This window comes from Poecilia reticulata, linkage group LG10 (assembly GCF_000633615.1).
Source record: "Poecilia reticulata strain Guanapo linkage group LG10, Guppy_female_1.0+MT, whole genome shotgun sequence".
In the NCBI taxonomy this organism is placed as follows: Eukaryota; Metazoa; Chordata; class Actinopteri; order Cyprinodontiformes; family Poeciliidae; genus Poecilia; species Poecilia reticulata.
Window position 1 is genome coordinate 17,170,421 of NC_024340.1, and position 27,001 is coordinate 17,197,421.

Genomic DNA, 27,001 nt, shown 5'->3' on the forward strand with positions numbered 1-27,001 from the left:
AGCTATTTCAAGTAGAAGAGAGGAAAACACTTTCCTCTGGTATTATTTCCATTCGTTTAGCGACGGTGAGCAGCAGGAACGGTACCGACTCGTAACAAAAGAAAGCCGAGCCGTACTCTCTTCCTTCCTCAGCTCACCCCTGGGTCCTGGGCAACCGCTTGGGGAAATTAGGAATAAAAACAGGATTAAATTAAAAGTCACCGGAACCCAAGAAAACAATTGTTGAAAATCACAAAAAGAAACTGTTTTGCGTCTAAATTGCTCCTTTCGCCATTTTGGTGATCCCAACAGACTCTGGATCCTTGCATGGACATTAGGAGCTGATGCTAATTGATGTCTTATGAAATAGCAACATGTAGAAAAGAGTGGAGGACGTATCGTCATTGACTAGCGCCCCATAGATTAAGCCTGTCAGTTTCTTTTCCTGTGCCTCTGGCAAGGGAGGCTCAAGAGGAATCAATTTTTTAAGTAGAGCTGTGCGCGCTAGGACCATAATAATGACATCATCTTCAGCTGCAGCCAAAATAACCATGACCATCTTGCCCATTTAGAATCAATGCGCCTCCGTCTCTGCTGTTTTACACCAGCTCCTCTAAGTCTGTGTCGTTTGCACGGGCCGAGATCCAGAGCAGCGCAGTAGTCAGAGGTGATAACGCCAGCATCCGTCGGAGGAGCTTGGATATTCCTTTCCAAGTGAGCAGCAGGGACAGACTACAGACGTGTGCCATTCCTTGGCAGAAGAGAGAAAGAGCGAGAGGAGAGAAAAAAAAAGGACTGATATGAAACAGAATCAGTCATTCTCTGTGTACTTTCAGCAGCACTGGTTCAAGCTTCCCACCACAAACGCTTCAAATATGCTCAAAACTGATGTGAAGGTTTTGAAATTCCCATGGACTTCAATAACGCAACTCTGCCTTCTGTCTTCAGGTTTTACAATAAAACCTCTGCAAAGCTCCAAATCACTCTCGCTGCAGTTCTGGGTGTGCGAGGAAAAACATATGGGGGATATCTTTCATTTTCAATTTTAAAAAATACCCCACAGCACTTGATAGCTTTTAATTTAAACCCAAACACACTGATGAGGAATAGATAGTGACATGCGATGAAAACGATTGGGTATTTTCTCTGTTTTTAATTTACTACACAACACATAAACGATGTGTGTATTAATAAAAACAAAGCTTAACTGAGATTGCAGTTTTTTTTTCTTTTTCCATTAATTTGACAGGATAGTTTTGTATGTTTGATGCACATTAATGACAAGTGTGTAATTTGCATTAATTATCACTTTGAAGCCTCCATCAGCACACAGTCATGTTTATAGATTTGCGTTTCTCACATTTGTCACTGAAATACGTTTTCAGTGAAGGAGAACGCTCTGTTTTTGAAAAACAGAAAACGAGACACGTACATATTATGTCCGGTAAAAAGCTTCAGAGCTCTGTGTACTGACAGTTTAATGAAATATCCAAACGGCGCCGCTGAGTTGTCAATGACCCATCACTCACTGGGTAAAGTTTAAAGATTTTAACATAGATGCAAAAATCAATAAAGGACACAAAGGAATGCCAGCACCAGTAAATATATGAGGTGGGTTGTAGCTTAAAAGAAATACAGCTGAAGGGGAAAAAAAAAGTGAAAACATTGAGGCTAAATTACTGCTGTAGTTTATGATCGACCCTGCTGCCCGGGGCAGAGCTGCCCTCCGCATCCACACTCGACTGGAGGGGGTAAAGAAAACCTGACACATTTTCTAACCCTCCTGGTCCTCCTCATGCACTCTGGCTCTCCAATTTAGAGACTTAACGGTTAATTTCACAAATATATATTAAAAAAATACACTAACCCAACCCTATATATGCATTTCTAGTGAACAGTTGCACTCGAGTGCATCTTTTCCCTTCCCAATAGTAAGCCTCTGCAGCATAATTTCAAGCTGAGGGAAACGCAAAGTGCGCTCTGGTATACATGGCCACCAGAAAGCCCCGAGGATGGGAAACGTCCCCCGCCACTGCCTACGGTTGTTTAACTCACCGACATTAAGAATTTATGAGCTTCAAGATTCAACCGGCGCTCTCCATGTGCGACTTGCTACATATCTTGGAAAGTGTTTCAGCAGAGCAAACAAGTTGCTTTGTTGATGCAGGTTTGTCCAGATATGGCTGCGTAATGCGGCGGGAGAATAGACACGCTTCCTTAAGGAAACTTTGCTGGTTTACTGTCTTCATATTTCAGTATCTTTGTGAGTAATGTTTGACGGGTTTTGATGAGTTTTGAAAAACTATCCATTGTACTTTTTCCTCATTCTGATTCATTGCAACTAAAACTTTCAATTAATTTTACTGGGATGTTATGTGTTTGACAGAAAAGTATTTATTTTGTGATACACGGTTCTCCGTTTGTATTCAAACTATTTACTCTGATCTCCCCAAACAAACCCATATGCAGCCAGTTTCCATCAGAAGTCTCTAGTAAGGAGAGCTGAACTGTGTGTGATTTAGTAAATCCAGATGTTTTGTGAAAGCCCCAAGTTTATAAACATTTGTAAACAAACATCCTGATGTAGGAAGGGCATTTATCGTATTGTTTATCATTTATCGTGATAAATTCCTTGTTATGATAAGTATTCTGATTTATCGTGTTGTCGATAAACTCCTACGAATGATGTTTAAATCTGTCCATATTGTTAGTTTTACTATTTTCTCCACTTTCTTTAAATACCAATATATTCCAAAATATGACTAAATCCATTTACTGTGTGCCGTTCAGTGATAGAAATCACAGTTCTGTATGTGGTTTGAACTGTTGGCATATTTCAAATGTTTTTCAAGAGCGGTATTTGTGTTGCTGTGTCATGCAGTCACGGCCAAACAGCTACCCATTAAATAAGTAGTTAATGGCTCTTGATGGCTCTTGTTTTTAAGATGTGAACTGCCTTATTGCTGAAATGTGCCATACAAATGAACTTGGCTTGGCTTCTTAGTCATACTTTTATTGGTATCACAGTAAAACTTTAAGTCCATATCGCTCACCCTCACCATGTTGATGATGATGATGATGATGATGATGATGATGATGATGATGATGAAGGAACGCAGCAGACAGGTCAGGAATAAAGCAGGTTTAGGTTTTGGAGCTGCACAGATCCACAGCTGAGGTGGGATAATCTGTTGACAGGAAACTAGTACAAGTGTTTCTGAAAAGGAAGAGTAAAAGAAAGCTTCTGTTGAAAGAGATAAAAAGACACAGAAAATGTGTAAGCTAACTGCTCTGATCAGATTCGACTAAAACTGACCTGTTGGTTATGTGTGCAGGAAATCTAGCCATGAAAAAAACACCTCCACTCTGAAGAGACGACTTTCCAATGTCAAGAAATCTGGTCAAAGTGGATGGGAAAATATGTGGAGTTAAATACATTAAAGCTGTGCGAGGTTGCACTCGACTTTTAGATCGGAGCAGAGATTTACCTCCCAGAGCAACACCCAGAGCTGCTGTGTGCTCCCGCCACAAAACTACGGATTTATGGAGAATACCTGATGTTCACAGTCCAGTCTGAGTAGATATGCAAAGGTGGTAGAAGGAAATCCCCATTTTTGCAGTTGCAATTGCAGCAAAAGGTGATTCCACAAATGCATGCCACACATTTCAGATTTATACACAGATATTGCTTCTGCTGTCACTTCAGTTATCTACAATAAAATAAATAAAATAAACTGTGGTGCAGATATAGTTTTAAATGAAGATCCATATATTTTTTTAGTAGTGATAAATACTCTCACATTTTTAATGCACTGACTCAATTTAAGCTTCTAAAAATAAAAAAAGTTAAAAACAAACATCGCCATTTTTCCCAAAAATGATATAATCTTCATTTAGAGCCCAATCACGATTGATTAGCGATGATTGGATGTGGCTCAGAGCCTAAATTGTCGTCATGGACGGAATATTAATTGGGGTCTAAATGAAGACTTCTGCTTCAATAGAGAAAGGAGGCTGATGTGCTTCATTATTATTCTCGGGGAGCGCTTTTGTTTTTCTTCGGGGTGAAGGAGTCTGGGGGGCAAAATGGACTAACAGAACCGAGCGGCGGCGGCGGACGCTAGGTGTCACCCTTGTGACTTTGAAATCGGCCTGCATCCGAACAGGATGGAGCCGGGTGGGTGCAGGGGAAGAGGGAGAGAAAGTGTGTGTGTGTGTGTGTGCGTGTGCGTGTGTGCGTGTGTGTGTGTGTGTGTGTGTGTGTGTGCGCGCGCGACAGAGAGAAAGAAGCCAGCTGTTAGCGAGTGTATCTAAAGAGGAGAAGTGAGATTTCAAGGAAAGAGGACGCAGTATGTGCAGAACTTCATTTCCAGTTTCTTTTTTTCTCCCCTCTCATTGGTTGTTTTTCCTGAATGGTCTGGCGTGTGGAGCGTTTGGTGGTTGTTCACATCACAAGGAGCCGCAGCTATAACGTCTTCCTGAATTACACGGAGATAAGAGAGAAGGGTCGCTTTGAATAATGGCCTAATTGATGTGTTGTTCCTTTTATTATGACGATGAGCTGCAGACTGTAGGTCAGCGCTCTCCTCTTTATTAACTTAATAACAAGCGTTTTCATACACTGACTGAAGCATATTTATTTTTATGTGAGAGAAGCTAATTATAGCTTTAATGAAGCAGGTTGTAGGTTGACTGTATATTATCCTAAAGCTGCAAAACTATTTGGAGTGGAGCTCAAATGCCTTATTGATTGGAAAATCTTTCAAAATGTAATTTTAAAACCTGCTTTATTGATTTGTCAATATTTCTTTCCAACATGGAAACTTAAGCCATATCTATTATTCAGTCATTATATTGGTAGTTGTCTCATTATTGCAGCCTAAGTTGGGTTGTACATTAAACAACAAGTAACCATGTCAGCTTATAAATGGTGTAAAATGATACAGATGCAGTTGCAATCAACAGGCTCATGCTTGACTTTGACATTCGGAAGGTCAAAGTCAAGGTCATTCTGTACTGTCTTTTTCAATCGTGTTTAATTGGAAAAGCCGACGTCAAACACCCCGAGGCCTCAGGCATCCTCAATCAAACATGTAATGAAAAACATTTGATGAGAGGTGACAAGTCTTTCCCGTCAAAGCCAGCATGGCAAACTATGCAGCTGCTTTAGTCCTCCAGACCAGCAGGGGTCACTCAAGTCTGCTTTATCCAGAATATACACGTTTACACTTTCAAATGTGTAGTTATGTTTAAGGAAGAGCCTCCTTCTAAAGGATAATCAGCTAAAGTTTGTAAATAGTCAAATTAAAAAGAATGAATTTGTACAACTTAAACGAATAAAAATAAATAAATATTTGGATAAAAAGAAATCCAAGCCAGAAATATGGAAAATAAGTCGACCTTCACGGACTCCCTGCCGGCAGGGGGCGATACCAAACACATGAATTCTCACAGGATATAGATTTCAGAAATTCATAATTGTATTTAATGAACCTGCTTTTGAAAAGCAACATTTTATTATATACAGTACTTAAAAAATATATTTTATCATAAAATGTAAAAACTGAGAGGTGTAGTAGCTGTAAAATCACAGAGAAAAATGTTTCCTTTTTTTTATTACCATGTGATGTCACAAACCATAATTGTCTGCTGTGAAAAGTCTTTGAGAACCTAAAAAAAAGTTCTGGTGCATTTAATATCCCTTCAGATCCGGCCCAAAGCATAAGCAAACTAAGCTGCTGCTCAGGAAGCCAGATGAGAGGCCACAAAATATTCATCTTGCACACCTTAACTTTTATCAGTGAAGAAATAGTTAGTTGGATAGGGATTTACTAGAAGTGTCACTAGAAATCTTTTTCTATTTACTAAAATTTCAGCATTTAAAACATTTGATAGAAATGTAATACTACATAAAAATCAGTAAAATAGTGCTCCCTCTAGCTCCAGTTAAAATATTGCTTTTTAACAGCGTACTTTGTCTGTCAGACATTTACTCTTACCAGAAATATTTTACGTTTACCGCTTGCTTCCCTCAGGAAGGTCAATGGTGCTGCACTGCCTCCAGTGTTTATTTCCAGTGTTAATAATCATGAGTTTCTTGGTAAATATCCATGTGATGCAAACATGACAGTGGTGTAAAGCTTCAGTATTTTGTTGGAGCTCCATAGTTAGAAGAATAGTTTGGTCCTGTGTTTCTGTCAGGGTTTCCACCTCCAGGTCTGATCTCTGGTTCGGAAAATGCCACCAGCTCTACTCAGAGGTCCACAAACTTTTTTTTTTTTTTTAATGACCAAAGCAGTGGGCAAACGAAGCTTTACGGTGAAAAATGTGGCTAGAAGTAGATTCATGGCGCTTGTTGCAGAAGAGGAAACGAGCAAAATTCTGTAAAGTTACCCCTGGTAACCTCTCCTCTGCGCCTCTGCTGCATTAAAAACACGATTCTTCTTTTTTTTTTTCTCTGTACTGTGGGCCCCCGTGAAATCCCTCTCAGAGATCCACTCCCATGGTGACCCCCCCGCCCCCACGTCCCCACAGAACCATACTTCTGGAAGCAGCCCTAACGACCATCTAATTTCGTGTTTAACGTGTACACCATAATTGCCTGTAGAGTCTTCCATCTGCAGGAGAACAGGTAGTTGGCCGCGTTTCATTGCTCTACTTCGCCCCACCCACCAGCAGCTCCGGCCCTCCTGAGTAACCCCTGATTGGCTGAGGGGATTGCGGGTCCTGAGACTGAGCGCTCAGCTCGGAGCTGCGCGTCTGCCAGTGTGCACCAGCGAAGCGAGAGGAGCGCTTGTTGGAGTCAACTAGACAGCCTACTGGCAACGAGTGGAGATTTTTTTTTTTTCATCCCTCTCTGCCTCAGTCAGGCTGGATATAGGCTACTGTGCTTCAGTTTCTCTGCAGCCACACATAAGATGCGTTTTGAACGTACAGTAAGCTCTGGCATCGCCTCATCCCAACTGGCTGCATTTTCAGCGGATTCTTTTTTTCTTTTTGTGCGCCTGGACTATTGACTGGGATCTGTTTTAGCCTTTCCAAGCGATATGCCAGGGAATTAATTTGGAAGTGAAAGCTTGAAGACTTGAGGAGGGGGTTGGAAGAAGGACTAAATCTGCTGGAAATGAAAAGGTAATCGGGAGTTTGAGTGATGTGATGAGACATTCCTTCAACTGCACCCCTTTTACGCAAAAAAAGATATCCGGACTGTTGAACATTTCACTGCTTGAAGATCTTCTCTTTTTTTATCTTTCATGAGATGCGATTTTCAAGAGGATTTTTTTAAAAAATTGCTGCTTCTAATTAAAAAGAGTAATTATTTTATCCACAAAAAAAAAGGACGACCTGAATATCGACCCCCTGTCAGGTCGGGGCGGTGAAATTCACACAGACTTTTCAGCCACATCACTCCATCTGCGCGAAAGATAAAGATTTCTGCGGACTTGAGTCTCTGCAGCATTTTTTTTCTCCTCCCTTTTGCTCTCCTAAAAAAATGGACACTTTAACATATGAATCGTGCGTAAGATCAGTTTTCTGCTCTATGGGAGCTGCGCGGATTTCCACGGCTAAATCCCAACTGTAAGAAGATTCAGCATGTTTTTACTATTCTGTCGCGCTCAGTGTTTCTCCCGCTGCAGCAGACCGGAGGATGTGCTCTGCCTGAGAAGAATCAAATAGGCACTTGTTAGAATTAGAGCTCACTGACTGCATATAGAAGAGACTTTCAATCAAACTTAGTTTGTTTTGTTAAAAGAGATGATTTATCTGCGCGTTTTTTTCTCCTATTTTTGACGCGCATCCTTGTGCGTAATTCTTCAGAAAAACTCAACAGGTTCAACAGCAAGCCCTGGAGATGGAATTAATACAACTAGCCTCCGTTTTCCTTTTATTCTGGGTCGGAACTGAGGCTGTTATCAACCTGAAATATGGAATAAACGAGGAGATGAAGCCCGGGTCGGTGATTGGGAACGTTACGAGGGACGCGCTCAAGCAGGGATTTCAGATTGCGCCGCAGCCTCCTTACTTGAGGGTTATTTCCAATTCAGAACCGCGATGGGTGGAACTCAGCCCGGCCGGGATTCTTACAACCCAGATGAAGATAGATCGGGATGTAGTTTGCAGACAGAACCCGAAGTGCATTATTTCCCTAGAAGTGATGTCAAACTCCATGGAGATCTGCGTAATCAAAGTTGAAATCGAGGATTTGAACGACAACGCGCCCCGGTTCCCGACGAGCCACATTGACATAGAAATTTCCGAGAACGCATCCCCTGGTACCAGGTTTCCCCTAGAGGGTGCGAGCGATCCGGACTCGGGGATCTTTGGAGTGCAGTCCTATTCCATCACCCCAAACGAGCTTTTCGGACTAGAAATAAAAACTAGAGGGGACGGATCCAAGATCGCAGAGCTTGTCGTGCAGAAATCTTTAGACAGAGAGACCCAGTCCCACTATACGTATGAAATCAGCGCAGAGGACGGAGGAGACCCTCCGAAGATAGGCGCGGTCCAGTTAAACATTAAAGTGATAGATTCTAATGACAACAACCCCGTTTTTGACGAGCCGGTTTACACGGTGAATGTGATGGAGAACTCCCCCGTCAACACATTAGTCATAGACCTGAACGCCACGGATCCTGACGAGGGCACTAATGGAGAGGTTGTGTACTCGTTCAACAGTTACGTCACCGAGAAAACGAGGGAGGCTTTCAAAATTGACCCCAGGACGGGGATCATCACCGTCAACAGCGTGTTGGATTACGAGACCACGAAGATCTACGAGATCGACGTCCAGGCCAAAGATCTGGGTCCCAACTCCATCCCGGCTCACTGCAAAGTCACAGTGAACGTGATGGACACGAACGACAACCCACCTGTGATCAGCCTGCTCTCGCTGAACACGGAGATGGTGGAAGTGAGTGAGAACGCGCAGCGTGGGTATGTGATTGCGCTGGTGAGGGTGTCAGATAAGGACTCGGGGGCCAACGGGAAAGTGAAGTGCACCCTGCAGGGCAATGTTCCCTTCAGGCTGCAAGAGTATGAGAGCTTCTCCACCATTCTGGTCGACGGGAAGCTGGACAGGGAGCAGAAGGACACCTTCAACCTGACCATCCAGGCAGAGGACAGCGGCATCCCTCAGCTACGCGCCACCAAATCTCTGGTGGTCAAAGTCACAGATGAGAATGACAATCCGCCACACTTCCTGAAGCCACACTATCAAGAGATGGTGATGGAGAACAACCTCCCAGGTTCCTGTCTGCTGGCTGTGTCAGCAGAGGACCCAGACCTGGGCATGAACGGCACAGTCTCCTACTCCATAGTCCCTGGTGAGATTAAGCACATGGATGTAAACACATACGTGAGCATAAACCCATCAGGCCGCATTTACTCCATGAGGTCATTCGATCATGAATACACCAGGACTTTTGACTTCAAAGTTCTGGCAAGAGACAACGGCAACCCGTCCTTGTCCAGCAACGCCACAGTTCGTATCGTGGTGCTGGACGTCAACGACAACACTCCTGTGATGACAAACCCTCCGCTGGTCAACGGCACAGCGGAGGTCTCCATCCCGAGGAACGCCGTGGTGGGGTACAGGGTGACCCAGGTGAAAGCTGATGACTATGATGAAGGGGAGAACGGGCGGCTGACCTACACCATCTCAGAGGGCGATAGGGCCTTCTTTGAGATCGACCAGGTGAATGGAGAGGTTCGCTCCACCAGGATGTTTGGGGAGAACGCCAAATCCACCTATGAGATCACAGTGGTGGCCAGGGACCATGGCAAACCCTCCCTCTCTGCCTCGGCCTACATCGTGGTGTACCTCTCTCCGGATCTGAACGCCCAAGAGACCATCGGACCCGTCAACCTGTCTCTCATATTCATCATCGCCCTGGGCTCCATTGCGGCCATCCTCTTCATCACCATGATCTTTGTGGCGGTCAAATGCAAGAGGGACAACAAGGAGATCCGGACATACAACTGCAGGTACTGAATGAACACAGGAAATGTGAATGTCAGGGTTCCTACAAATGTTCATATTTTTTTCTAGACTCAAATTTATAAATAGTTCAACCAGGCTCTGATATGAAAGGGGCCCTGGGCAACCGGGTCCCTCGGGCCTGATATTTATGTTCCTCTCAAACTACATCAGCATTTTAAAAGCACTTTTTGTGTGTGTTTTCACAAATACGACAGTTTTTTTATTACTGTATTTTTATAGTATTTCATGTAAAGTAATCAGTTTCAGATTTGATTGATCTATTTTATATTTTCAGCTTGATATAGAAAATAAAATAAATTTACTGTAAAAACTTTAGTTAAGCACAGAACCTGTGGTCAGATATAAACTTTAGAGTCAAATTGACTCTGATTCTGGTTAATATGTATTCATTCAAAAACAGGTGAAGGAAAATGGAAATAGCAATTAAAAATATGTTCAGGGTACAAGTGGCAGAAATATATAAATATAATTTTGATGAATCACTCGTGCCGCCCCTGACAGAAGAACACCCTGGGTGGTGAGCCATATATATAAAAGAAACTACAACTGGTTTCGATAATTCTTGTAACATAAAAATGTGGATAGTTTGAGTACAAAATGTTCCTCCACATTCCAGAATAACAACCCAATTCACAAACAGAAGATCCAGGTAAAACTGAGGAAAAAGAAATCTGGTCAAATGGTTGCTGTGAACGTAAAAAGCCCTTTATTTTTCAGAAATTAAGAATATTTTAGATAATGAAGCCAGGAATCTGTTTTTCTCCAAACTTTGTCAATTTAAAATCAGATTCCAGATTTTTACAGAGTCTGGGAGTTTATCACAACATTTTGTATTTTTGAGCCTAATTGGCTTTTATTTTCTGTAAAATAATGCTTCTGAGGGCTGTTTTATTTTTATTTTTGGCATATAGACACTTCAAAATGCCAGTACAACTTGTCAAATAAGACTCAATATGTTGTCCTACATTAAATACAGACACTTTAAATCACAGCTGGTGATGTGGGCTATCTTTTTGTTAAGAAAAGGTTTCCACACCCATTCAGTATCAAACCCTTATCAAAGAGGCTGTAGTACAAAAAAAAAAAAGAAAGAAAGGCGAAATGTAACAATTTATCTTAATTTAAAATTTTTTGCCCTCTACGAATGAATCAATGAAAAAAACTCTCTTTTTTTTTTTTCAGAAATTGCATTTTTAAAATATTTAGATAAATCAAAAATCCTGACTTTTTCCAGACTGCGTAGGAACCCTGGAATGTGTGTGAATGTGATTGTGCCAGTTGACAGTGCATTGCTTTTTTATCATGCAGCATGTAGAGGCCCTGTATGTGAGGACTGCAGATCGTTTCTCCCCCCCTCCTCTCCCTTTTCTCTCTCTCCCTTCTCGGCTCCACAGCTGAAGTAGACCTAAATGAACCCGACTGCTTTAAATCAGACACATTCTGCTGAGGCCCACTGTTCTGCATTAAGGCAAACGGTGATTGATGGATTTAATCCTTCCATTGTAACCAATTGACTCATAAATACGACGGTTCGACTGTCATGTTCAATTTGCGGATGTGTTGCCGGACAATTAACGTCCTGCTGCCTCAATGGCAGTCCGGGACATTTATTATTTAACGTCCACCGTGGCTGATTGGCTGTTATCAGCTTTAATCTGCTGTGATTATGGACGGTCCTCCAGGATCACTCCGATTCCCCTCTGTTTTCATCAAGGCACATCAGAAGGAGCTACTCTAAAATAAATGTAGGAGATTAGGCTTGTGCTTTAGAAGATATTATCAGTTACATCAGTGTCATGAACTGTTAGGAGGCAGGTTTATGGGCAGTTGATTATTCCCCCCTCTTTTGATGCATTTCTGCGAACTCTGTTTTCTTCATCAATCTGAGCATCAGCTCTGGCTTTGATTTCCCTGCATGTGCCACATTACCACTGTAAAATTTACATATAGATTGGATTTGAGAATTTAACCTGAAGCTATAGTCGTATTTTGTTCCTGACATAATTTTGTTGATTTGAGGTTCACCTCATTATTTTTAAAAGGAGAAGAAATGCAGAAAAATGAGCATAATAGTGATCAGATTTTTATTTCTACTGTACTGATTTAAAGTTTTCCTTTTCCCAAATGTTTTCAGCTGACAAGATTAGATATGGAAATTAAGTGCTTCTTGACGGAAAGCATCAGAAATGATTGCTGCTCCACATTTGAGAGTTGACCCGGAGAAGTCATCTTTCCTGTCTGACTAAAAATACTTTTCCAGATGTAATTTTGAATTAGCTTTGATTGAAAATAGAGGGGAAAAAAAATCTGTGAAGTTACAGCTTGATTAAAAACATTTGCTCTTATTTAAATGTCACTCATACATTTTGCGCAGCGAAGACACGGTGACAGACAAACAACAAATTCGAAATTCAAAACTGCTCCCAGTACTTTCCTCTCTCCCATTGTGAGCCCGTCTCCCCGCTGGGAGCTTTAATCAGCGCTGATGTGCTCTGCTTCTCAGTCACCACCTCGAATATGAGGAGCAGTTATCTCCAATTTATTGCTTGTCCTCTGTCAGTCTGTCTCGCTCTGAAGTTCTCTCTTCCAAGATTTCGATTTGGGCATAAGGCGGAGAGAACATGTGGAAACAAAGGATGGGGAAAAACAGAGGAGAGATGTTGTATTTTCTACCAAGTTCTTCCTTCTGCATCAAGAAGGAGCTGATTGAGGTTACGTGCTTGCAACAAGACGCAAATGAAAAGACAAACAAAAAAAAGGGATAGCCCTGGTGCTGTACTGGGGTGAATACCAAAGACCAGTGTGGCTGAGTAGAGCAGGGAAATTTAAGAAAGTGACAGGAACAGAGATTGCAATTTCACAGATATCTCTATCCTTGTTATGGAGCTAATAAAGGACATAAGCCACAGGGATTATCTTATCGAGTTAGATTCTAGCTTTCAGAGTTTGACTCTGTAGAGATTGCAAAGTAAAATTTGCAGCAGAAAAAAAAAAAAACACCAGACATGATGGTAAATATGTCCTGTGAGGGCTGTAGTCATCACTGGACTACTTAACATCTGTTATTCTGTGTAAAAAACTGCAAGGCTCTGCAAAGAGTAGACATTTCCCCCAATGTGAGCATCCTTTGATAAAGCTAGCTCTGCTGCTCATTTGCTCTTATTAAAGTCAAAATGCTCAGCTTCAGTTTGCAGAAGTCACAGAGAGCCGTCGAACAAATTTGAATCTGCAGTTCTCTTGCTTTTCTATATTGCTTGTGGGCCTGCTTGCTAATGAAAGAAAAAACTGGAATCAGTGAGTGTTCTGTGCTTTGAATATGATTGCATATACCGGTGGTGCTTCTCAGGTTCACTGTGTTCCTTTTTGTTTTGCTTCTGTGGTTTTGGCATGTTTGCATTTTCAGCCTGTTTGTGACATGTTGATTGTTGAGCATGCAAATGCAAACAAACATTTACGACGGCTCCACTGCAGGCCGGGTGTGGTGGGCCACCTCTGTGTGCCGTTCCACACTCGTACAGGGGCTTTGAACAGGGCCGGATGTCAGGAGGAAGAGGGCCAGAGCCAGCCTTGGTGTCCCGTCCACACAGGTTGCTTTCACTTCATGATTGTTGCAACAGAGTAATAGGTACACATCGTTTTGGAGGTGTTTAGGGAGTACTAGTAATTTTTTTGCATTGCCATTTTGTGCCTTAGCAGCTTTGCTCATTTCGTACCCGACTACTTCGGGAAAGAAATGGAGCCATCTGACAACCGTGTATAAATGTGTGCCTTCCAGAATGACATTTCTGGCCTATTTTGACAACCAACAATTTAAAGTAATACTTGTGCTCTAGAGTAAGGAAATGAGGTTATATGACTGCAATAAATTATACATGTCAGCAGGAGGTCACTCAGTAACTGGAGTCTGACCAGGGCTCAAAATGTGTCATATTTTGTAACTCAAAAAGAAGATCGGAACCAAAATAAGTAGAAATACAGTAGACATTCAGAACATCATATTCAATTATGTGAGATATCTGAGTGTTTTATGACCATTTATCTCCAAAATATATAAAGGTTCTAAAACAAAACAAAAAGCTTTACAGACCCTGGTTTATAAATATTTAACTGTATAGAAGTTGGAGAAAAACAAAAGTCTTCATGCATATTTATGAAGCAAAGATACAGCGTTACAAAGGTGCATTTTGACTGAGTGTTTCTAGGCCTTGTCCACATTAAAATAGTGTTTCTGAAACAATCTTTGTAGTTGTCTCTTCTAAAAGGTTTCTTAAAAAGATGGCACATTTTGTAGGAATGTTTTCTTCCATACAAAAGTGAACCCAAACTGGTACAGTATCGAAGTGCTTATCAGTAACTCGGTCCTTAAATACACCAAAACAAAAGAAGGCGTGCAATGAAAATGAAATCCAACAAAATTGAAATGTTGTCGCAGTTCTAATATTATGCAGCCCTGGAGTATGTATATATTTCTGTGGCTGTGTGGTTTTGGACTTTTGCCTCAGTTTACTTGTACCATCTCAAGTACCCCTATCATGCTTTTAAATTCAAGAGCAAGGAAAAAACAATGCCTTCGGTAAACAATGCTTCAGCATCAACTTACAAGGTATTTAACACTGTAGTGTACATAATTTATTGGATAAAACAAGCTACCATTACACAGTATGCCACAACCACTCCTCAAAGATTGGAGCATCAAAAAAATAAACATTTTTAATCTCATGTAAAGCTATGCAAACGCTCTGTCTGTGCTGATGAAAATATACCAGCATGGGAAGCTTGAAAGTTAAACTGAATCTGATGCTTTGCTATGTATGTTTTCTGATTAGTTTGGCAAATAAATTACCTGATTGTCTAGGGATACTCAAAGAGCATTGATTTTATATTCTAAAACAGTCAATTCACTGCACTGCAAAAACACAAAATCTTATGAAATATTTTCAATCCAGCTTCTAAGTTAAATATCTAAAGACAAAACTAACTTACAAGTAAGTTTTCTGCAAGATGTAGGAGCTTATTTGAACTCAATAAAATAAGCTCCTACTTATTAAGCTGTACTTTTTCTATATTGATGAAAAAATACGAGTTCCTACTACTAGTTTTGCAAGAAAAAGACGAGTGTGTAACGCTACAGCTAAAGTCACACACCTTGTCCTGATGCAGCGCCACAGTGAGTTACTCACCCTTGACCTCAATACATGTACACCATTAAGAAGGGAAGCACAAAAAGCAACACTCAGATTTCCTAAATGACTTTATGCTACACAGAATCTGCTTCATTTCCTCATGACACCAACAACAAGTCACGGTAGAAAGCGGCAGCAGCTTTAAGTCCGGCCCTGGCTACGAGCTTTCGTCTGGCACCCCACCCAGCATGACCGGGCCGAGGCTCTTTGACTGTGTGGGCTTGGTTGGGGAAGACAGAGCACTGCTTTATTGAGTCTGTTCAGTTTCTTCTACTTGCGCAGGGTGGCGGAGTACTCCTACGGCAACCAGAAAAAATCCAGCAAGAAGAAGAAGCTGAGCAAGAACGACATCCGCCTGGTGCCGCGAGACGTCGAGGAGACAGACAAGATGAATGTGGTGAGTTGCTCATCTCTCACCTCCTCGCTCAACTACTTCGACTACCACCAGCAGAGCCTGCCACTGGGCTGCAGGCGCTCCGAGAGCACCTTCCTCAACGTGGAGAACCAGAACTCACGCAATGCGGCCCCCAACCACGGCTATCAGCACTCGTTCACAGGGCAGGGTCACCAGCAGCCAGACCTCATCATCAACGGCATGCCACTGCCAGAGGTGAGATACAATCCAATGTGCTATGTCCTTGATCTTTGGCTGGACTGCCTTTGCCTGTCGGGGGTAAAAGAAGGAGAAAATTGATTTAACGCAATGTAGCGGCAAGGAAATATCTTTGAACGTTTAGTTTTTCATCAAGTGTAATTAGAAGGTCTCCTAGGTCAAACTAGACTCTAAGAAAGCAAACCTCTCTCTCAACTCAGCCTATTGTCTAGACGTATTTGGAGTTCAGTTGCATCAAAGCACATTGTGTCAGGGAAATATTTGTTGCTGATGGAAAAGCTGAGCTATTCAAAATGGCGATGTGTCAGTGGAGTGGAATCCTTCAAGGCATTTCAAGGTGCCTAAAGGCTGGAGCTGACCTGCGATCAGAACGCTTTGCTAAGCACAATCTGGAGGCCTGACAAAGTGGAATATTTGGCCTCTCTAACTGCACTTGTTTACCTTTTCTTTCTTCTTTTCCTGTCTTTGTTCCTTTGTTTGTCCCTTCTTTCTTTCTCTCTTCCTTTCTCCCTTTCTTTCACTCTCCATGTTCGGCTGTGTGCTGAGCCTCTGCAAAACGAACAAGAGTTTGTGCACCTGCCAGATGTATTGACTCGGCTAATCAGCTCCTCCACACATCATTTCAGGGGCTAACAGAAAGAGTAATCATTGCTTGAATCTGTATGTTGTCCGATTGGCTGCAGCGTTTGCCGCATGGCTGCTCGAATTGCCCTGACGTACCACAAGCTGCTCCGGCAGAGCAGTGAAAGTCTGGCTATTCAAGCTGACAGGTGTATGCCGAGCCGCTGATCTTTAGTTTATGGATTTCTGCATGTATGAACTCGTCTACTGGATCCTTTTGGCAATCTCCCCCTTTCTGTTCTTGGCCCACTTCTCTCATAGGGAATAGGGACATTTATGTGTGTCTGAGAGAGAGGGAAAGTGCATTAGGCCATGTGTTTTTATGAGTTTTTGTACTATGCTTGCTCATAGAAAAAGCTCCACCACTTGCACACACACGCACACACACGCACACACATACACACACGCACGCACACATGTACACATCTTCCTGAAATTGATGAGTCCAATCTCCGCTTGACATTCAGTGTGGGGAGAGTGGGGCGTGTTGGCTTGGGAGTGGGGGTCTTAAAACAAGAAACAGGATGGATATTGATATATTGAGCGGATGATCCAGAGAGATCCAGGCGCTATTGGACACTGAGGGGTCAATGAGACCTACTTACAGGCATGCTGATTTACTGGGCCTGTCGGAGCCACTCTGGGTGAGCGAGTGGGCTGGAATAACACAGGTGGAAGGGATAAGATGCTGTTTTTGGGGTGTTACTTTGTGGTGGTCAGTGGATGTTTTATATATATGGTGGGTCAGGGTATCCCACAGTGTCAGTGTCAGAATTGCTTTACAAAAGGAGGGAAATTCCCACCTGTTGTCCAGTTGGCTGTATTGAATAATGGAGAACGTATCTGCCCCAGGAAGCAAATTGGTCAATTATTAAGAGGCAAACAGTGTAGAAAAATAAAAGAAGTAGAGGGGAATAGGTTTTGTTCATCCTACTTAGGTGTTCAGACAATTGTATATCAATTAGTTTTTCTTCTTAAATGAGTATTTTCTCTTGTCATAAAGCGGTAAAATCCCTCGTATAACTTTATTCAATTGTGTGCTACTTTCAGAAAATGTCTATTTAACCCAGGGCTGAATGATATGGCTGAAAAACCTATCACGATAAAAGCGTTTCGTATCAGTCTAATTGTCAATATTGAGAATTATTGGTTTTTTTTTGTTTTAACCTTCCACAGTTTTCACTCCATGAAGTTGTTTTTTAGTTTTAAACAGACATGAGGCACAGAGGCAAAACCTTAAACTGCTGCTCTGCAAGTCACTCAACAGGTTGTTGCTAGGTAACCAAAGAGTGAGTTGCTAGGTAACCAAAGAGAGAGTGAGTTAGTTGATTCCACTAACCTAATTTAGCTCCTGTTGAGATGTTAAGATGTTTCTCTGCCTATATCTCCCATTAAATATGGAATATTCTATCAGATGAATTATCTGTTGATATTGATCACACGTCTGTCCTGATATATATTATTGATTTATTGTCCAGCCGTAATTTCACCATATATCCACTCATTTTGGTTCTAGTTCCTATTTGGGTCAGATGACTTGCATAAAATAAGGCATACTGGGATCTCCTGGTCAAACCTTATTAGCTCCTGCTGCTTTTATGTGGGGGCAAAAATAACACATTTCCTCACAGTAAACTATCGAAGCAGGAACAAAATGCTTCCCTTTTCCTTCAAAAAGTTGTGTCTGAGACGTACAAAACAACAAAGGAGGAGAAAGTGAGGGGATGTAATGACCAGCACTGAAGTAAACAACAAACAAATCCTAAAGTATTACATGCTGTGTACTTTTTGCGGATCATTTCCACCATTTCACAGCCAACTAACTAAATATTTGATACCAGTGCTCAGAGATAGAAAGAACTGCTTGCAATGTTGCACGTCTTGCAGCTGAAGCATCCAATAAAACTGCGTTAGACTCAGGATTAGGACTCCTCCCGTTATTTGTGCCGGCTAATGAAAAAGAGAAGAGGAAGACAAATAGGAGAGGAGATTGATTTTGATGATTCATTATGCAAAGCTCGGAGTTGTCTTGATGGAGCGGCGTGAGGGCAGATAGACAGATAAGGAGGGTGAAGCTGGACTCTTAGTGCCAGGTGTCCACGTTTTCACATTTTCTAAGAGCCAGTTGATTGGCTTGATAGAGGCGGGAGCTGCTTAGCATGCAGCCGCCACCTCGCTCCTTCTTACACTTGATGTTGACAAACATCTCTTTGACCCAGTCTGTGCACATTTTATCTGGCCTGAGAAAAGCAGCTATGTGTGTGGGAGATGTGCAGAGTGGCAGCAGGAGCACGCCTCAGCCTCCAGCAGAGCCGCCCCGCTCCACACCAGTTGTCACTGTTTCCCCTCCTCCCCACTGTGACATTTGCAAGAGACAGAAGCATCCGGTATGTACAGATGTGGCTCTTGAATAAAAAATGTGCTTAGTTTAATTACAATACCATTTGTAGAGCAAACAAACAGCAGCAGCAGCGGTGGAAAGGCTGATAATGGTTTTGTTGTTTGGGTTTGAAACCACTTGACCTCACAGGTTCTCGACCCAAATCCCTCTGACTGGTTAGGGCACAAGTGACTATCTGGTTGTGATTAGACTGCATCCTCTGTACCTCTACAAATATAAATGCAACCGGAGGGCAACCTTAAAAATACACATGACTCATTTTTTTACTACTTTTAACTCATTTTTTATTATAGTCTTGTGATTTGCAGTGCAAATACAACAAGTGCAAATACTAGAGATCCACTTCAGACATCAAGCTGATGAAAACATAACCATAATAAACTATATTTATGCTATTAATATTAACCCTTTTAGGCATGAGTTATGATCCTTTTGTCAGGGTTTTTTTTTCAAATGTTTTTTTAATTTTTAAGGCATAAAAAAGCGAAAGAAAAACATTTGTTTAAAAAATTATAGGATTTTTTCCCCCTAGCTGATCAATTGTAATTTTCTCCAAACACAAAGTTGTTATTTGTAAAATACATCAGCAGTATTAATCTTTAACGGTTACTTGATATTATTTTTACCTGCAAGAGTTTTCTACAGTACAAGGAGGGACTGGATATTCCTGAGTTGCTTTTTCGTCTGTCTGCCATATTGGATTTAACAAACAAATGTTCTTGTACTTGCAGTGGATGGCCAGTAGTTAGGAGTGTGATGTACTAATGTCCACATTGGTGGTCTGTGTGCATTTATAACATAAAAATCCACAAGAAACACAAGAAAGTGGCTGTTAGATGTCTGTCCCCTGCAGTGACCGCCATGCATGAAATGGTTATATGTTATATGTATACATATGTACATGTATACATGTACATCAGGATGTCAGTGTTTCGGATTAATAACATGTATACATGTGCATGTATACATGTACATGTACATGTATACATGTACACGTGCCTGTATACATGTACATGTACATATGCATGTCTCGACATGTAAAAAAAAAAGGTGCAGTTTCCTTTTAAATTGCTTCTAATATTCAGGTTTTGGAGCAATGCTTCTTCATGGCATCTCTGATCCGGTTCTCAGTGAGAGCATCCACAGCGAATGCCTTTAACTGCATTAACTGGCCTTATTTCTTTAGTATTTGATTTCACTTTGATTATTGTTCCTTTCTTCTCTATTTCTCTTTTTTTTTAAATGAGAGCTTCCCTTCGGCCAATCAGTGTTTATAAAACTGAAAATCAACCGTTTCTGGTCACCAACCAGATTTCCTGGTTTGCAGGGACGGTTGTGATTATTCTCATGTAAATAAGGATACAGCTTTTTGTTTATTTTTAATTTATGTGTGTGATTAATTCAGAGTTGTGCTCTGTTGTTAGCTTATGTGGGCCAGCGAGCATCCTGCTTATTTCCGAGCAGCTGGAGTCTGGCTTTTCCTCTTTAAGACACGCAGACGCGGCAGAGTCGGCCAAGATAACAGTGACAGGTCTCCCTGAAGGCTTCCTACCTGCAGCTACATTGTGTGTATTGCATTGTCCCTTGTGACAATGTAAGCCTGTAGATACCTCCTTGAACATGACTATCCATTGTCTTTTAAAGCGTCAGCTGTGAGATGTTTGTGAGACCCGCCTGTGGTAGCACTAATATGAAAGCTCACAGGAGAATAAAGCTGTCTTCCATGGCTTAATTATAGTGAATCACTTGTTGGGGGGGAAGACAATTATACAGTAAAGGAATGGCCTTTGGCTAGAATCTGTTTTTGAATTTGTAATTCGCAGTAAGGCTTCTCACACCTGTGAATCCTGATAATGAGCAGAGCAGGAAAATGAGCGATTTTACTATATCAATTAACATAATTCAGGTAAGAGAGTCATGATTTTTCCTTTAGAAGGATGATAAATCAATCTGAAAAAGATGTCAGGTGAATTTATGAAAGCGTTGGCTGGAGATCGCCCTGCATGGTGCAGGATGTTCAGTATTCATCTGAGACCGAGTCCCACGAGTAAAAGTTATCTGACAACTGGAGCGTTCTTCCTCCAGATGCTCACTGTGCTGCTCACTTTGGGACCATTTCATGAGTTTTACCGGTTTTCAATCGTAATTTTAACGTCACACAGAAATCAGTAACATATACTACTAAAACCAGTCAAAACCAACTGGAATAGAAAAAAAAAAGTGAAACAAATCCGTCAACATGGCGGCGCTCATCGTGTTTTGTTTTGGGGTTTTTTGTCCGTGTGAGTATAAGGATGTTTTTGGTGTTTATGTGGGAGGAACAACAGGGAGTGGTTCCGCCGAGGCTGTTCCTTCACATTGGGACAATATGCACGCGGGCATTCAAACGTGTCATATTGAGCATGCAAAATAGATGTCATGCTGTCAGTGCATGCTACACATCTGTTAAAGTGCCAATCTCCCCCTACTCACTCACTCATGAATTCACTTCCAGGCATCATATTGGTTTTGTACGCAGATATTTATATGAAAAAAGGACGTCAGTGTTTCGGATTAATAAACATGAGCGAAAGCAAGAGAAAAGGTTTCAATATTAATCAAACTTTAGCGCTAACTTTCTTTCTTTTGTTTTTAATGTGACATGTGCACAGCTGTTGCATAAGTATTCAGAGACTTTGAACTTTTTCCACACTTTTCCTGACAGAAGAAAGTCAAAAATGTAGCTTTTCTGCAGAAAAATCAATGCTGTCTATCACAAGGTGGTGGCAGCATCATGCTGAGGGGAAAAGGGTGAGAGCTAAGCAGAAGGCAACAGTGAAAAAAAAACCATTTATAGACTGAAAAAACATACAGCCAGAATGAACGTTGATATTTATTATTTCGAATGGCCTAGTCAAAGTTCTGATCAATTTGCATTTTGTAGAAAAAGCGTCATTTCATCCTTCCACTTATTGTTACGCACTGCTTCGTGTTGGTATGTCACATAAAACCCCAATAAAACAGTCAAGTTTGTAATTGTGACTCGACAGTGTAAAAACACTGAAGAGGAACGAATATTTTATATTCTTATCTCAGCAGATGTTCGATTTTAAAACAACAACAACAAAAAATCATATTAGCATTGTGAATCTTCTGAGTAGTCGGGATAAGTTATTCTCTTTCATTTCATCTTTGCAGATTGATTCTTGCAAAATGCCTTAGCTTTGTTTGTTTGTTTGTTGTCTTCAGCAAGCTGTGATTGACATAAAGTGGAGGACATCACTGCTGGCTGAAAGTGTAACTGGGAGAAAAACAACACAGATAGCAGAGGAGCAGAAATTGAAAGCAGAGCCTCCTCTTTCTCTCATCGTGTCTCGTCTGTCTTGCTGTGGGTGAATGCTTGCACAGACATCCTTTAAAAATGTATAAGTTTATCAGCTTTATATATAAAAATACGCAAGTCCGTATAAGCCTCTTATCGCTCAACAGTTTGTCAGAGACTAATCATGACAGATATTCTGCAATAAAGGAAGAGCTATAGAAGTCTTTGATCTTCTTCGGCGTGTTTTTAATATATATTTTAGCATTTTGAAACCTCGGGAGGTGTATATCGCAGTCTTTAAAGTCTCCTCCTTCTCGAAGCAGTTGGCAAATAATCTTTCATCACCTTTAGCTTCAGATGAGCGCCGATTTAGCAGCAGACGAACTTGTTAATTATTTAGGGAGGTCATTTGTAAGGCAACGATTTAGGGGGGAAAAAACGCTCCGCTTTTTAAGTGTCACTGTTTATAAGGTGAAATAAAGCTGTCTGCCACCAGCAAATTAGCAGCGTGACAGTGATGGACTCGGCATCATCCACCGCTGGCTCCTCCTTTCACGTTTAAGGCAAAGCGAGGGTGTGGCCGAGGGTGACTGAGTGACATTACTCAACGAGATGGTTTTCAGCTCCCTGGCAAGCAGTGACGGTTTAACACTTGGTTAGGTTTTTGTAGCCCTGACCCCAACCCGCCAACAGCCCCCCAACGCTGCATGTCACCCCCGATGTCGCGGAGGTACAACAAGCTGACATAACATCCGCAGGCAGCCAGTCAGGAGCAGCCGGGCCCGCTGGGTTGCCACCCTCTTGTTAGGATCAGAGCATCCAGCCAGAAGAGCTTAACAGTCAAAACACATGAGTGACAGCGCCTGACGTACGCATGTCACCGCGAGTGTCCTTAACTGCATTCGACTCGTACAGATTGTACGGCGGGAGGAAAACGCCAAGTCCTGGCAAATTGCAGGGAGAGAAACGTGGAAGACGAGGAGTGGGGAGCGAGATCTATTTATAGAACGGCAATGATTTTTCTCAACCTGTGTTCCTGCTGCCTGAAACGTGTTATTTCTCCCTGCAAAATGCAGTGTTCGGATGAGGGCCAGATTATTTTCCACAAATCATGGTGACCTTTACGGAAAGCAATCATGTCTTTTCTTTTCTGTTGGGTGTTCATTTGTAGTGGCCAAAATTATTCATACATCTGGGAGAATTAGGTTAAAAGTAATATTAAATATACCTATATGTTTTTTTTCTTATGACTGAAAATAATATTAAGGTTTTGGAGTGGCCACTGAATCTAATTGAAAACCTGCAGAGGGGCTTTAAGATTAGGGCGATGGCTCGGAGACCCTAATAATTAATCACAAGTGCAGCAGAAACATACAGCAAGCTGGTTGGCAACTATTAGCACAACATATAGACACAAAATCATGCATACACTCACATTTAGCAACACTTTAGAGAAACCAGCTAACCTAACGGTCGTATTTTTGCAGTGTGAGAGGAAACCAGAGCACCCAGAGAGAAAACATGTATGCACCAGGAGAACATGCAGACTCTATCGCCGCAAAAACACATAATCATACCAAATATTTTAGTCTAGTTTCTAGAGCAAATATCTTAGTAGACTTGAAATAAAACAAAACTAACCTACAAGTAACTTTTCAGCAAGAAAGGAGATTGTTTTAAGTCAATAATTCCTTAATATTGATTTTTTAAAAGTATTTGTTCAACTGGGAGACTATTTCACTTATAACATGAGAAAAATGTCTTGTTATAAGTGAAATAATGGAAATAATTTGCAAGTGGAGCTAGTACTTTTAAAAAACTCAAAATGAGGATATGTGTGCTAAAAACAAACTCCTATATCTTGCTGAAAGGTTATTTCTAAGTCAGTTTTGTCTTTTTATAAGTGTAATAAGATATCTGCACTAGAAACGACCAAAAATATCTCATAAGATTTTGTGTTTTTGCAGCAATGAGGAAAAACTTCAGACTGGGATTTCAACCCAGGACTTTCTTGCTGCAAAGCAACAGAAATTAATTTTTTGTTCAGAATTTAATTTAGGGTCTAAAAGCATATGTATGCCACATGTTTCATATTGGTATTCATTTTGAATTCCATATATGTAATTTCTTCTGTTTCAGAATAATGTTGTGTTCCTCTGTCTTTTACGCTCCTTCCCTCCATAATAAATGGAAAGAGGTTTGATTTTGTAACGTGATAAACACTAAATGCACGTCTACACCTTGACTGTTCTTCCTTAAGGAATTTGAAGTCGGGGACAAAAAAACATCAACTGTCTAAAATTCCTGCAACAGAATCATCAGGAGGCATGTTTTCAGAAAGGTTAAATCCGATCAGCTTTAAACGTCCTCCTTCCTCTTGAGATCATTTTACTTGATTTAAGAAACAACTTTCCAACAAAATGAGGGGAAACACACTTTAAATTACTTTTAAAAGCTCTATCAGAAAGGCAGAATTAGCTTTCTTGTAAACCCATTAAACGTCAAATGAAGGGGGATTTTTGCGCAGCTAAAAATAGCAGCATAATGGCTGCAGCCATCGAGCAATTTATGTTTGCAGGGTCTTTATTGGACGCGAATCTAAATGCAAGAAGGGGTGTAATGGCATTGGGCTTATAGGTTGATGGGTCCACCCGCAAATGAGAAAAGGCTAAATGGAGTGAAGGAAATGGACGAAGTGATGATGTTTATCGCTGGGGAAGGGGGACATCATTACGTACCTTGTTAAGCCCTGCAAGCAATGCTGCGTGGATGTAATTACCCATTTAAATTAGTTTCTCGCAGCGTTGTTTTTTTTTTTTGATGTTGTTGTTGTTTTATTTTTTATTTCTCAAATTAAACTCTCCAACACAAACACACCGCATTTGCTCCTCTTTAATGGAGATCCCTCGGTGTTCAAGTCCCAACGCAGAGGAGGGGAAATGCATCATCAACACAGATTTATTGAGGTGTGCTGAAGTGCTCATAAAAGCAGCCTCTCACACATTTAGCGGCGAAATTTGTCAGCGGCGAGCCACAGAGCTAAGGTGGGGGTTAGAACCTGTTTCTGTTGGGATTCTGAGGAAAACCTTTGACAGTGGAGGACTTCAGGAGAGTAAAAAACAACATACCCCCATCTTTCACCCATGCAAATGTGGCTGGCTGTGGTTTAAATGCCTGTATTTACATTATTGGAGCATAGAAAAGGTCAGCTTATACATACAGAAACACAAACTTCAAGTCATAACCTGGAGGAGAATCTCATTTCAGCTTGAGCTCGGCGCACTAGCTGCAGTGTTTTTTTTCTTTTTACCTTTTTACATGAAACGATACAAAACTCAGACTCCTTCATATATTTTATCCTGAATGTGCATAAAAGTATTTTTTTTTTTTTTAATTCCTTACATTTCATCCTTTGGCTGAAACAAAACAACCAAACTTGAAAAAGAAAGTAAACAAAGTCAGTGGAAAGTAATTACAGTTCACTTGTAATGACAATTACGTTCGCCCAAAACTAATTTTCTCCAAATGTGCAGGGAGAAAAGGTATTAATTAGAATCCATGGATATCAGAATTATAATTGTGTTTCTGTGTCCTGTCTTGCAGCCACATTATTGTTGGGAGATTTCCCAGGGCTTTGTCCCGAGGGCCGCTGCTCTGGCTGTTTGAATGGCAGGGGAAAACGGGGGAGGGAGGCAGTTTAGCTTAACAATACCCCAATACTCGCTGTGAACAGAAACTTTTTCCTTTGCTCCGACACCAGGGAAGAGTGACCTTTCCAAGTGTCCTGTTTTTTTGTTGTTGTTGGTGCTTGCTTTGCTTAAAACAAAGCAGAAGCAGGAGCATGTTCGTTAGCATTTCTACCATCAGATTAAATGTCAACTTCCGCATGCATAATTGCAGAAAAGCAGGATGGTAGATTTAAAGGGAGCTGATGCTGCTGGTGGATAGATGACTCCACGTCTCAGGCATTTTTAGCTTTTGCATTAGGAACTGTGTGTTTTTGCTTTGGGTTTCTGTGCCACACGTATCATATCAGACAGAAACATTAACATGAAGACAAATTTGATGAAATGCTTCACCACTCAACCACATGCAGCCTCTGTATGTTTTGGTTCAACTTAATACAATGCAATTTGATTTAATGGGATGTAATTCAATGAATTTAAATGAGCCACATGAAGGAACTGATTTAGAATAAATATAATTTTAAAAACATTTCTTTTATATTACAATCAAAACACAACAGGCCTGTGCAACTGATTTTTTTTTTCCATCTGTCGCTCAGAATCTGAATAGTGACTAGAAAAATGTAGGAATCTTAATCTGTGATCAGCAAGTGGAGTTTTATACAACCTGAATGTGAAATCCCAATTTATTTATTGCATTAAAACAAAAAAAATCCCTCCATTTTTGTGTGTGTAGACACATTAACAAACTTCAGACTATTTTGATCACAGTAAAAAATTTATAAGCAAAAGTCAGAAAAATTATAACTTGATGCTTAAAGAGGATAATAATAATTCATTTATTTCTGTTTGATTCAAACCTACACAAGTGATTTCCCTATAGTTGTTAAGAAAACACAGTCTACTTTTACACTTCAAAGAAAAACAGAAACAGTAAAAATAAAAAAAATAAAAAACCCACAATAATTGTGTTTCCAAGAAGAATTTTTGTTTCTCACTTTGTGACAATCTAGGCATTTCAGGAAAACAAACAAACAAACAAACAAAAACAGTTAGCTGGTCAAATCTCAAAGAAAACCGAAAGTCAGTTCTGGTCAGCACTGATTGTTGCATCTTCTATAGTTCTGCATATTTTCTTTAAATTTATGCGTGATAGTCCTTAGAAACAAAGATCAGGACTGATGAAATCCTACGAACTCTTCATGTTGCTTACTTGC

General features: G+C 40.9%; 1 protein-coding gene across 7 annotated transcripts in view; it reads left to right on the top strand.

Moving 5' to 3' along the window:
• The first annotated feature begins 6,731 nt into the window (after window positions 1–6,731).
• pcdh19 (protocadherin 19) overlaps window positions 6,732–27,001 on the top strand; it is an 82,984-nt gene continuing 62,714 nt past the window's right edge. For 2 of the 7 annotated variants that reach the window (XM_008420593.2, XM_008420594.2), the window contains exons 1-2: window positions 6,732–9,963; window positions 15,427–15,559. In XM_008420593.2, coding sequence (XP_008418815.1) covers window positions 7,832–9,963; window positions 15,427–15,559 — 2,265 coding nt within the window. In that variant the 5' untranslated portion in view covers window positions 6,732–7,831. Of the gene's footprint in view, window positions 9,964–15,426; window positions 15,773–27,001 lie in introns of all 7 variants that reach the window. The other 5 variants (XM_008420589.2, XM_008420590.2, XM_008420591.2 and 2 more) reach the window with 3 other exon arrangements.